The sequence below is a fragment of the Esox lucius genome, chromosome 2, assembly GCF_011004845.1.
Source record: "Esox lucius isolate fEsoLuc1 chromosome 2, fEsoLuc1.pri, whole genome shotgun sequence".
Lineage (NCBI taxonomy): Eukaryota > Metazoa > Chordata > Actinopteri > Esociformes > Esocidae > Esox > Esox lucius.
The window spans coordinates 32,012,049-32,024,067 of NC_047570.1; the positions used below are offsets into that span (position 1 = coordinate 32,012,049).

The 12,019-nt window shown below is 45.5% G+C and overlaps 1 protein-coding gene across 6 annotated transcripts in view; it reads left to right on the forward strand.

Annotated features, from left to right (window-relative positions):
• Positions 1-12,019, forward strand: part of myo9aa (myosin IXAa) — a 108,236-nt gene that overhangs the window by 71,142 nt on the left and 25,075 nt on the right. For 4 of the 6 annotated variants that reach the window (XM_010875645.3, XM_010875662.3, XM_010875697.3 and 1 more), the window contains 6 exons: positions 3,990-4,106; positions 4,489-4,623; positions 7,558-7,679; positions 8,587-8,728; positions 9,911-10,106; positions 10,966-11,085. In XM_010875645.3, the coding sequence (XP_010873947.2) occupies positions 3,990-4,106; positions 4,489-4,623; positions 7,558-7,679; positions 8,587-8,728; positions 9,911-10,106; positions 10,966-11,085 (832 nt within the window). Of the gene's footprint in view, positions 1-3,989; positions 4,107-4,488; positions 4,624-7,557; positions 7,680-8,586; positions 8,729-9,910; positions 10,107-10,965; positions 11,086-11,870; positions 11,907-12,019 lie in introns of all 6 variants that reach the window. The other 2 variants (XM_034296099.1, XM_010875705.3) reach the window with 2 other exon arrangements.

The window sequence follows — 12,019 nt, forward strand, 5'->3', positions numbered from 1 at the left end:
CAGCAATTTGAGTGGCCTTTTCTGTAAAAAAATTAAAAATAAAACAGATTAAGTGTTGCAACAGTAAAGATGCGCTCATTATCTCTTTAGTCTGAACTGATATTGACCTGAAAGCAGGACATACCGGGGATCTTCTTCCTCTGGAATGATCTTATCCATTCGTTGTGGAAATATCTGCATGTTTTATGCTCCCTGAAGAGTTTCAAATCTGACCTCTCACTTTTCAAATCTGACTTCTGAAAAATAGTCACTTTTGAAAACGCTACTGGCAGTGTAAAAAGCATTTTATATGACCTGTGGGAGTTGCTAGCAGATGTATCTGTAGTTGCCAAAATGAAGTAGTTAATTATGCAAAAGACTGAGGGATTTAAACTTTTGTTTGACTGCTCTGTAATGATTTGTTTGGAGCAACAGTAGACATGCAAACCTCTGTTGGCACCTGTACTACCAGAGGCTGGGCTTTCTTTGTGGCCCCATAAAGGCAAGAAAATAAACGGCTTTAAGGATTTTCACTTAATTGAACGCGTTGGCCTGTTAACTTTGACTGCCCCTAATACAAATATGCATAAAAACACTGTTGTAGTCTATGGTGAGAGTTCCCATTTCCCCATCATACTTCAGTGATACTATGAATTTACTATGAAATTAATTGACGGTCAGATCCCCAGACTTTGGTGTGCTGTTTTGTGTTCTACAGTGGATTGCATTGGGGGTATTAGTTTGACATTAGCCAGGATGGGTGTTGCTTGGCTGGGAAGTGCCGGGTCACATTGAGCCTGCCCTGGCGTCCTGATCTACTGTACTTCTGTTTCCACATCCAGAGTCTAAAACGGCACATACTGTAAGGGTAGGGTTGTTAACCCTGTGTTCAGATGTACTGTAAAGGTAGGGGTGTTAACCCTGTGTTCAGATGTACTGTAAAGGTAGGGGTGTTAACCCTGTGTTCAGATGTACTGTAAGGGTAGGGGTGTTAACCCTGTGTTCAGATGTACTGTAAAGGTAGGGGTGTTAACCCTGTGTTCAGATATACTGTAAAGGTAGGGGTGGTAACCCTGTGTTCAGACATACTGTAAAGGTAGGGGTGTTAACCCTGTATTCAGATGTACTGTAAAGGTAGGGGTGTTAACCCTGTGTTCAGATGTACTGTAAGGGTAGGGGTGTTAACCCTGTGTTCAGATGTACTGTAAGGGTAGGGGTGTTAACCCTGTGTTCAGATATACTGTAAAGGTAGGGGTGTTAACCCTGTATTCAGATGTACTGTAAAGGTAGGGGTGTTAACCCTGTGTTCAGATGTACTGTAAGGGTAGGGGTGTTAACCCTGTGTTCAGATATACTGTAAAGGTAGGGGTGTTTACCCTGTATTCAGATGTACTGTAAGGGTAGGGGTGTTTACCCTGTGTTCAGATATACTGTAAGGGTAGGGGTGTTAACCCTGTGTTCAGATGTACTGTAAAGGTAGGGGTGTTAACCCTGTATTCAGATGTACTGTAAGGGTAGGGGTGTTTACCCTGTGTTCAGATATACTGTAAAGGTAGGGGTGTTAACCCTGTGTTCAGATATACTGTAAAGGTAGGGGTGTTAACCCTGTGTTCAGAGATACTGTAAGGGTAGGGGTGTTTACCCTGTGTTCAGATGTACTGTAAGGGTAGGGGTGTTTACCCTGTGTTCAGATATACTGTAAAGGTTGGGGTGTTAACCCTGTGTTCAGAGATACTGTAAGGGTAGGGGTGTTGACCCTGTGTTCAGACGCCCTGTAAAGGTAGGGTTGTTAACCCTGTGTTCAAATTATGCTCAGCTTGTAAAATATTAAGAAGAAGAAAGGCTGATCTAGAGTCAGGCTACACTTGTCCATGTAGCGCAGTTTATTTGGAACCAGACTGCAGTGCTGATCCTAGCCCGGTACTCTGAGACCCTTGACCCTATGTCCCTGCTTACAGTTCAGTGTAGGCATGTGAAACAGGGAGGTCACTACGCAAAAAAGAATAATACAATAAGGTTAGACATTAGACTGGGACGCACTAATGAGCAAATGACTCAAGTCTGTCTGGCGGTCTGTTGTTGAGTACACTGACTGTTAGTTTGTATGGGGTCAGATGCGAATATTCATATTTAGTTTTTTTGTGCAGAACATTGACCATGTACACAGGGCACAAGAGAATGTGTTCCTACATTTATTTCCCCTTTCATAAAGTAAAAAAACAAAACAAGAATAATCATATTTGACGCAACATATTGGTCGACATTGAAACCTGTTTCACGGCAGTGTAAAAATAAACCTCCTTCTAGATTTTTGATTCATGTTTGATTTGCATTCTTTTAACAAAAAAAAGAAACTAGATTCCTGTCTGATGGAAGTGTGTGTAGTATTCCTTGAGTACAGAACTGGTTAGAGCTGGGCAGGATTTATCAAAATACACGCTACCATTCAAAAGTATCGGGTCACTTAGAAATTGTTTTTGAAAGAAAAGCACATGTTTTGTCCCTAAAATAACATAAAATGTAGCAGAAATACAGTGTAGACATTGTTAATGTTGTAAATTACTAAATGTCTACATGGGTGTACAGAGGCCCATTATCAGCAACCATCAGTCTTGTGTTCCAAAGGCACGTTTGCTAATCCAAATTCATAATTAAAAGGCTAATTGATCATTAGAAAACCATTTTGTATTGATTGTGGATTTGATTACAGGCTCTAAATGGACTGAAATGAAGAACTTTCTTCTGAAACTCGTCTATTCCTGTTCTGAGAACTGAAAGCTGGAGAAATTGCCAAGAAACTGAAGATCTTTTACAACACTGTGAGCTACTCCCTTCACAGAACAGCGTAAACTGGCTCTAACCAGAATAGAAAGAGAAGTGGGAGGCCCCAGTGCACAACTGAGCAAGAGGACAAATACATTATAGTGTCTAGTTTGAGAAACAGATGCCTCACAGGTCCTCAACTGGCAGCTTCATTAAATAGTAACCGCAAAAAAACAGTCTCAGTGTCAACAGTGAAGAGGCAACTCTGGGATGCGGGCCGTCTAAGCAGAGTTGCAAAGAAAAAGCCATATCTCAGATGAGCCAATACATTGAAAAGATTAAGGTGGGCAAAAGAACACAGACACTGGACAGAACACGATTGGAGAAAGTGTTTGAGGTGTTCGGATCACAAAAAAGAACAGTCGTGTGACGCAGGCCAAATGAAAAGATTCTGGAAAGTGCTTGTCAAGTATGGTGGAGGCAATGTGATGGTCTTGGGGTGCTTTGGTGGTGGTGAAGTGCGAGATTTGTACAGGATTAAAGGGATCTTGAAGAAGAAAGGCTATCAGTCTATCTTGCCACGCCATGCCATACCCTGTGGACAGAAACTGGAGCCAATTTCCTCCTACAACAGGACAATGACCCAAAGCACAGCTCCAAACTATGCAAGAACTATTATATGTAGGAAAGAAGCAGTCAGCTGGTATTCTGTCTATAATGGATTGGCCAGCACAGTCACCGGATCTCAACCCTATTGAGCTGTTGTGGAAGCAGCTTGACCGTATGGGACGTAAGAAGTGCCCATCAAGCCAGACGGGAATCATAGGGAAGCGTGGAGTGAAATCTTGCTTCAGGAAGCATGTGGTGAAATCTCTTTAGATTACCACAACAAACTAGAATGCCAAAGGTCTGCAAGGCTGTAATTGCTACAAATGGAGGATTCTTTGACGAAAGCAAAGTTTGAAGGACACAATTATTATTTCAATTAAAAATCATTATTTCTAACCTTGTAAATGTTGCCTTAATTCCTATTCAAACCAATTTCACGTAGGTTTTCATGATAAACAAGGAAATGTATAAGTGACCCCAACCTTTTGAACTGTAGTGAAGAATCCAGAATCCATTGTCCCTGTGGCAACGGTGCCCCTGTTCCGGTACATTTTGCCATTCCACGTTCAGCCTCATGCAGAATGGGATAGTGAAACGTGGTGGGTCAGCTGTGAAGTGGTTCTGTTGTCTTCCTCCAGGCCGGCACCGTGCGAGACTCCATGGCCAAGTCCCTGTACAGCGCCCTGTTTGACTGGATCGTCTTCCGGATCAACCACGCCCTGCTCAACAACCGGGACCTGGAGGAAAGCGCCAAGGTCAGACCTGCTGCCCTGCTATAATGAGTATGACATGCTCGCCCCTGTGTCGGTATGAATGACAGCCCTGTGTTATGTTTTGACGACACACTTTGCTCCTCTCGCCGCCCAGGATAGAGCTTCATGCTGCTCTGTGTTTGAATGGAGCTGGGGAAGGAACACGCTGCGATGCATGTTAACATTAAATGATGCCTGTATTTATGAATTAATGGAATGTCATGTAGATTCCAAAGTGTAGCTGCAGTGGTTTTGTTTAAACGGTTTCAACATTGAGTGGATTTGTTTGCCTTTATGTAGCTTACTTAGGTAAGTCTGTCTGTCAACCTTAAGTCAAGACCAATAGAAACGTAAGATGTTCTCTTGTTTACCTCCCATCCCTTAGATCTTTTCCATAGGAGTGCTGGACATATTTGGCTTCGAGGACTATGAGAACAATAGCTTTGAGCAATTCTGCATCAACTTTGCCAACGAGAGGCTCCAACACTACTTCAATCAGCACATCTTTAAGCTTGAACAGGTAAAGTGTTTGACCTTCTCTCCCTCTTCCAAACTGGCTGGGATACAGGGCTGACCACCAAGTGACTCACCACAACCATCTAACTACGCGTCGTGACGGATGTGTGTTTGTGTTGACTGGCTGAACTGGAGGGGTTGTTCCTTTCCTGAATGGCTGTGTTGATTAACGTACATTGTATAACCAAGACTGAGAGAATAGGATGGTCCTTTAGAACTCACCGTGCCTGCTCTTTTACAACGCCACCTCGACAATTCACACTCTATTCACAGCCTTTGTTAACGTCTGTGCCAAAACCACGAAAAGGCTAAAACGATGTTTGGAGTCGACTTTGGTCGGGTCACTGCGTCACGGCGGTAATAAGTCAGGCCTCCGGACTTCCCGTGATAAGATGTGCCGTTCCTGAACAGAACTACTGGCTTATGGAATGAACAGTAGAGGAGCACCTTCAAAGCAAACTCTGGACTAGTTCTGAACTGAAGCGAACTGTTAAGAGATCAGTCAAAACAATACCCATGAGAAAGGCGACCACAACCTGCCTGTCATACTGTCATAAGACTCCAGCCACTTCTCAGGTGGTTCAAATGGCTGTGTGGCCTGCACTTATGAAGATGATTTGAGGTGATACATTTAAATTATTGGTGATTGTTGGCAGTCGTCCTAGCTATTCATCCTCTCGGAGGCATTGCTGTAAGCATGCGTATGTGTTTGTAGATTGTGGGCGGAGGGTCATTCAGCAGGCTGCTGCGTGCCTGTTACGCCACTGACTGTCACCCCGATGACTCTGATGAGAGCACCACCGGGCGTCCATAACTCAGCTGACTAAGTAGAGGAAGGACACGAGATAGAACCCAGAGTTGATTAGCGTTCATTGACAGTGAGAACGGCGTGGAGGCCTACAGTACCCGCCCCCCCCCCCCTCCATCATCTGGCTTCACGGGCCTGGGCTGATTCAACGTTCCCCATGAAGTATATATATATAACCAGAGTCACTGGTTAGGAAAAGTAGAACATTTCTCCATATTGTGGGTGTCAGTGGGTCACACTGTAAGGCGCTCTGTGCACACAGAACCTGTTGTAATGAGTACATACAGTAAGACCTCACGCCAGCGCTGAGACGTAGTGGCACGTACACATGACTCAGGGAGGGTTATGTCAGTGTTGTAAAACTACAAGAGTAGCGTTAATGTTGTTTAATGTTGTGATTCTACTTTGGCAATATGTACGTGTGTATCATGCCAATACAGTGAATTAAATTGATACAGAGTGAGTGAGTGAAGAAGCTGCAACAGGGAAAAAGATTTTCTCCAGCTACGCATTGTGCACATGGCGTCCGCTATTTTAAATCTCTACAGACTCAAGTGATCCTTGGAATACTCCAAAACCTTATGCACTCGCAAACACACACACACACACACATACACAAACTCATTAAACAGCTAATGTAATGTGATTTGGTGTTTGTTTTTACTTAACCATTTATAGGAATCTTATAAAGAGACTTTCAGAGTGTTTCTGTGCGCTACCAGTCGATGCCTTGTAGAGATGGATGTTACAGATCTGTGTGGTTGAGGCCTTGTAGACATGAACGTTACAGATCCGTGTGGTTGATGCCTTGTAGAGATGGACGTTACAGATCTGTGTGGTTGATGCCTTGTAGAGATGGACGTTACAGATCTGTGTGGTTGATGCCTTGTAGAGATGGACGTTACAGATCTGTGTGGTTGAGGCCTTGTAGAGATGGACGTTACAGATCTGTGTGGTTGATGCCTTGTAGAGATGAACGTTACAGATCCGTGTGGTTGAGGCCTTGTAGAGATGAACATTACAGATCCGTGTGGTTGATGCCTTGTAGAGATGGACGTTACAGATCTGTGTGGTTGAGGCCTTGTAGAGATGAACGTTACAGATCCGTGTGGTTGATGCCTTGTAGAGATGGAGGTTACAGATCCGTGTGGTTGATGCCTGTATGCATGAACAGGCTTATTGACAGCCTGAGCTTTTCTGAAGGAACATCCAGAGCAACATTTCATGGACGAATCCAGACAAATTGTCCTGAACTTTCCAACAGAGAGCGCTACTGTGGAACTGAGACCCTCCCCAAATCCTAACCATGATCACAGCTTGTCGGAAGTACAGTTTTTGTCACACAAACTCAGCTCTTGGCAGCCCAGTATTTTGTGTTTGTGTCTAGAATCTGAAGGACGGCATTTGTTGTTTCATTCCAATCTTTTACTGTCCAAAAGTCTTCACCCTGTAAGTTTATTGGTCATGTACCCATGTAGCAAACCACAGAGGTTTGCTGTCTTATTTCCCAGTCGTTCTTTGTGAGGAAAATGGGAGGAGTGGTGCACATTTACTGTTTCTTTTTGTTCTTTTTTTTCACACTTGTATGACTGTAGGTGAAATGTAGTAGGAGGTAAATTAGATTCCCGTTTATTTTATTACAGCCCTGCTAAGGGTAAAGAATGCTTTTGATATTGTTAACTGTAAAGTGGTACTGGCAACACGGTTGTGTTGTAACCCAACAAAAAACAAAAACACCTCTGGGGCACTGTTTTGTTTGTTCAAACCCACTGCCAAGAGTGAAGACACCGCTCACATTTACAGTACAGGCTTATTGACACAAAGTATTCTCTCTTTACCTGTTTGTTTTTTCATTTGTGATGTGTGGCCATGTTTTCGGGGCAATTACTTTCCCTTACTGCATCAAATGCATTAATTTCGGACGTTTGCCAGTCATTTACACAACATCCAAGCCTCTGTGAAACTTTGACAGTATATAAGGGGAATAGCCCGTGCCAATGTTGTTGGACTCAAGTGATTTAACAGTAGTGCAAGTTAATAAGATTATTGCCAGACTCCCTAGGATCTAACTTTGACTGTTGAAACATAGCATCACATCTTCATGTGTCCGTTGTTTGTTTGTTTGTATAGGAGGAGTACAGGGCAGAGGGCATCAGCTGGCACAACATCGATTACATTGACAACACAGGCTGCATCAACCTCATCAGTAAGAAGCCAACAGCACTGCTCCACCTGCTGGACGAAGAGTGCAAGTGAGTCTGTCAGGAGTTTTTTTTTGTCAGACCCGAGTCAAAGCCCGTTTTTGCATTCCGTTTCATATGCCTGGCAAAGGAAGTGACCGTCACCAATAGTTATGTTGTAATATGGTGATGTATTGTAATTTTAGATATTTAGTTTGCCTCAAACTGTATACACCATGAAGTCTTTAACTAGAGGAAACCTGATATTCTAACAGTTCTCCACTAATAACACTGGTTTTGTTATTCCATGAGCGTGGCTGAAATCTGACATTTTTGTTTCAAGCAAACGTCCTCTTCAGTCCTTCGCCCTTTGCAGTAACTAAATGGTGCGCTTCTTCTCAGTTTGGACGCCAACGCAACCAATTCCTCCCACATGAAATGGCTGGAAATCAAGAGGCCTTGGCACTGTGCACTCAGTGTTTTTCATAGCTCAAGTTCCCCTAAGCCTCCCCTGTCCCACCCGCTCTGTCCTCTTTCTGTGAGCTTTTGGGTTACTGTTAATACCTCTGGCTGTACGCTGCAGTGCGTGAGCCTCTGAACACATGAGCACAAGAGGGGCTTTATCATGCACCCCTGGCCAAGCACCTCCTTCCAATAGAGGAAGTATAACTCCAGGCTCCCCTTCATGAATCCTGGACTCAGTGTAAAACTGACCTGACGCTGTTCACTGTTAATCTCATTTTATGGATCAGTAGCAAAAGTTGGAAGGCACCTCTTCACTGGTTGCGCTAGTGAGCTGTATATCCAGAGTGGTTGTTCTTTCTAGGAACTAGCAGATGTGAGCGGAATGCTTACAATCTGTAGAGTTTGTGTGCATGAGCATCTTCTGTCTGCCTGCTTGTGTGTGTGTGTGTGTGAGTGGGTGCGCGCCCTGACTCTACGGGACGTGACACCAACCACGCTGCCGTCCTTATCCCAGCTTCCCACAGGCCACCAATCAGACTCTGCTGGACAAATTCAAGCGGCAGCACGAGGGCAACAACTACATCGAGTTCCCCGCCGTCATGGAGCCCGCCTTCATCATCTGCCACTACGCCGGAAAGGTCAAGTACGGGGTCAAGGTCAGTGGCCGCCCTCCTCGTTTAGACGCCAGCTGCACGTTGGGGTCATATCCAGCTTAGGAGCTTAGGTCGTTCCACTGAGTTGAACGGAGATGTTTCTAGAAGAGTCGCAAACTACAGTTTGCTGTTTAATGCTTGGTTAAGGACAATGTGAACAAATCAATCGCAGAAACGTCATTTTCATTACAGAAGGAAAACAGTAGCAGAGCACAGTCACACTCGCTCTGCTGCTGTTTTATACACGTGAGGACTTTTGTTTGGGGAGATCTTAAAAAAATCAAGCTTTTCTAACCCCAAACGATAACACTTCAAACCCTATTATAACCAGAAGCTTAACCCCAAGGCTGAAAAAGCAGTTTATACGAGTGAGGACTGGCAAAATGTCCTCACTAATCATGACGTGTATCGTTTACTATTCTACTGCACAAATCTGTAATGTGTCTGAAATCTGTAGTAAAAAAAATATCAACTTAAGTAGTACACACACACACACACACACACACACACCCTGCCCCAGAGCCATGAAATTGTAACAGGAGTAAGAGCTCCATGTATAAACTGGTAATTGGGTCGTGAAGATGTACCTGTATTGAGGGATTTTAATCAGCACTGTCTTGGCCTGGTTCCCAGCTTCAAAGGCAAACACGTTCAGATCTGACAACCTGGAAGATTTCAACTGCAGTGCAGGTCCTGGCAGCGAGCTTGTCTTACTCCTCTTGGTTTCTGTTGCACTCACTCAACCTGTTCACTTTCATGGTATTTACTCTTGTTCTGTTCGGACAGAACTGAGTAAGACTGAACGGCTTGATTGGAACCACGCTGGCAGTATATGAGGCATAAATCAATATAATTACACTGCCTAGAGAGGCCCATTAAAAAAAGCTTTAACTGTTGCAATTCAGTTGAAATGGAGTCCATCCCCCATGACATGGTTTTGGAAACATTTTGGGATCTTTTCTGGCATTCAGAAGCTGTGTACCAGTTCCACTGTGACTGAGTTCTCTCGGGAATGGAAAAGGTCAGGAACCTCTGCACTGTTGTACAGTGAAGAGGAAATTAAAGATGAACGCAAGCCAAACCCAGCTTATTTGTTCGCTTAATTGAGAGTGAACTTAGCTCACGCAAACCACACACTCTTTTTGTTCCTCTCTGACACGTACACCGCCTGCCCCTGCAACACAGGATTTCCGGGAGAAGAACACGGACCACATGCGTCCGGACATCGTGGCCCTCCTGAAGAGCAGCAAGAACGCCTTCATCTGCGGCCTGATGGGCATCGACCCACCGGCCACCTTCCGCTGGGCCGTCCTCAGGGCCTACTTCCGGGCCACGGTGGCCTTCAGGGAGGCCGGGAGGAGACTGGCGCGGAGGAAGAGCGGTGAGTATGTAGCCAACCGTGGGCGTGTTCGCATGAGTTTCCCATGTAGGCTCTTTTCCGGAGGAGGGCTTTCTCAGTCGCGTTGCTGAAAAGTGTGTGGAGCACAGAAAGGACCTCGGCTGTGTGTTATGTAGCGTGCATGCGTGCGTGCGCGTGCGTGCGTGTGCGTGTGTCTAGTTGTAGTAGTACATTCCTGCGTTGGATAGCTAGCTCTCTTAGCGTCGGCTCGTCCAGCTTCCTTCCACTTCCCAACCCTTTGTACTGCAGTGCTGCTGCCTCTGTCTGCCGGCGCGATGGATCGACAGTCACCCTGACATGGTGCTTCCCGCCTTATGCAGTCCTTGTAGGTCGCCCGTATATCCTGTTCGATCCCTGAACACTCACTGGTCACTATGCTGACGAAGCGCTAAACACGCCGAGTGGTTTGCTAATTGGAGCGCGGATGCTGTTGGGGCCCCGTACCAAATGTGGGGTCAGGGGCGCCATGTGGTCGTCTAAGATGCCAAATTGTCAATGACTCTTTCTGAAATGTGGCCCTAGCTCAAACCAGGTTTGAAGTTGAACAGTGTCACAGCAACCGAGCGGTTAATGTGAAAACATCACCGCCGATGACATCGTGATCTACTAAAGCTGGCGAAGGCTGAAAGCTGCGGGATAACTCTGTCACCATTAGTCAAACCCACACTCCTGGAACCACAACGGATCCAGTTTGAATGTAACTGTTTATCTGCTCTGCTGACAGTCTTGCAGGTATCTCTCTTGTAGTTTGCTGCTCTTCGTTCTTCTGCTATCTAATCTGTCTCTTCTCTTTTCCTTTTTTCCCCTTTTTGTGTTTTCTCCTTTTGTTTTGCTTCTCAAGGGCATGCTGATGCTGCTCCCTGTGCAGGTTTCAAAAGTGTGGATAGTTTTAGCTTTCTGCATCACCCTGTGCATCAGAGGAGTTTAGAGATCCTGCAGAGGTGCAAGGAGGAGAAGTACAGTAAGACTGCATTTCCCAGAATACCCCTCTCTCCTCACTCCTTGCATGCGCCTGCGTGTGTCCTAACAACCCTTGTATCTTGCATGTGATCCAGTACGTGCCTTCGCTAGCCCCCCCCCCCCAACTAACAGTTGCTGCGGGGCAACCCGGCGCTGCTTGTCCTGTCTGCATGGTGGCAGGCAGCTGAATCCACACTGGGGTACGGTAACGCTGCTACTCCGCAACACCTCCTCAGCGTCCGTTCACCATCTCCCGGCCGCCTGCGTCGTTGTTGCTGTGTTGCCCTTTAACCTTAGTGACCCCGACCTGTGACCCAACCCCGGCACCTCCTCAGCGGAACGCGGCGTAGATTGCCCAACCCTGATTCCTGCTTGGGAGCAGGGGGGCGCACACACGCAGTCACCTCCATGTTGAAGGCAGTGATATGGGGTGGTGGTGGGGAATACCCAAACCCAACTCACCTCATCGAACCCAGAAAAAACATAACACAGCCTATGGGGGGGTGGGGCTTGGTTGTGCGATTACCATGTTGTTTACAACGCTTAGTAAATGACCATGTTCCAGTCATCTACGTGACTTGTCAGCATGCAGGGGTTGGGGGTACATTTGAGATTAAATACGAGGGTGAGGTTTTCAAGTGTTGGATGGGGTTGAATTTCCACACTGCCCTCAGTTAGATCACTCTTCCAGTGCCATGGTGAAAATAACACAAGGCAACTCGAGACACCACTTTAATGACCTCATGCTACTCTTCTGTTTTTTTTCCCCCTCCTGTCCTTGAACAGCACTGGATATAGCGGCAAATGATGATACTGAAAATGGTATACACACTAGAAATTAGTAGCTAGAGAAGTAGTCGACTTTTAGTTACTTTTTCTTTGATTGCACAGTGATTTCTAGATGCTTGTGAGTTCTCTCACGGAGTTTGATTGGC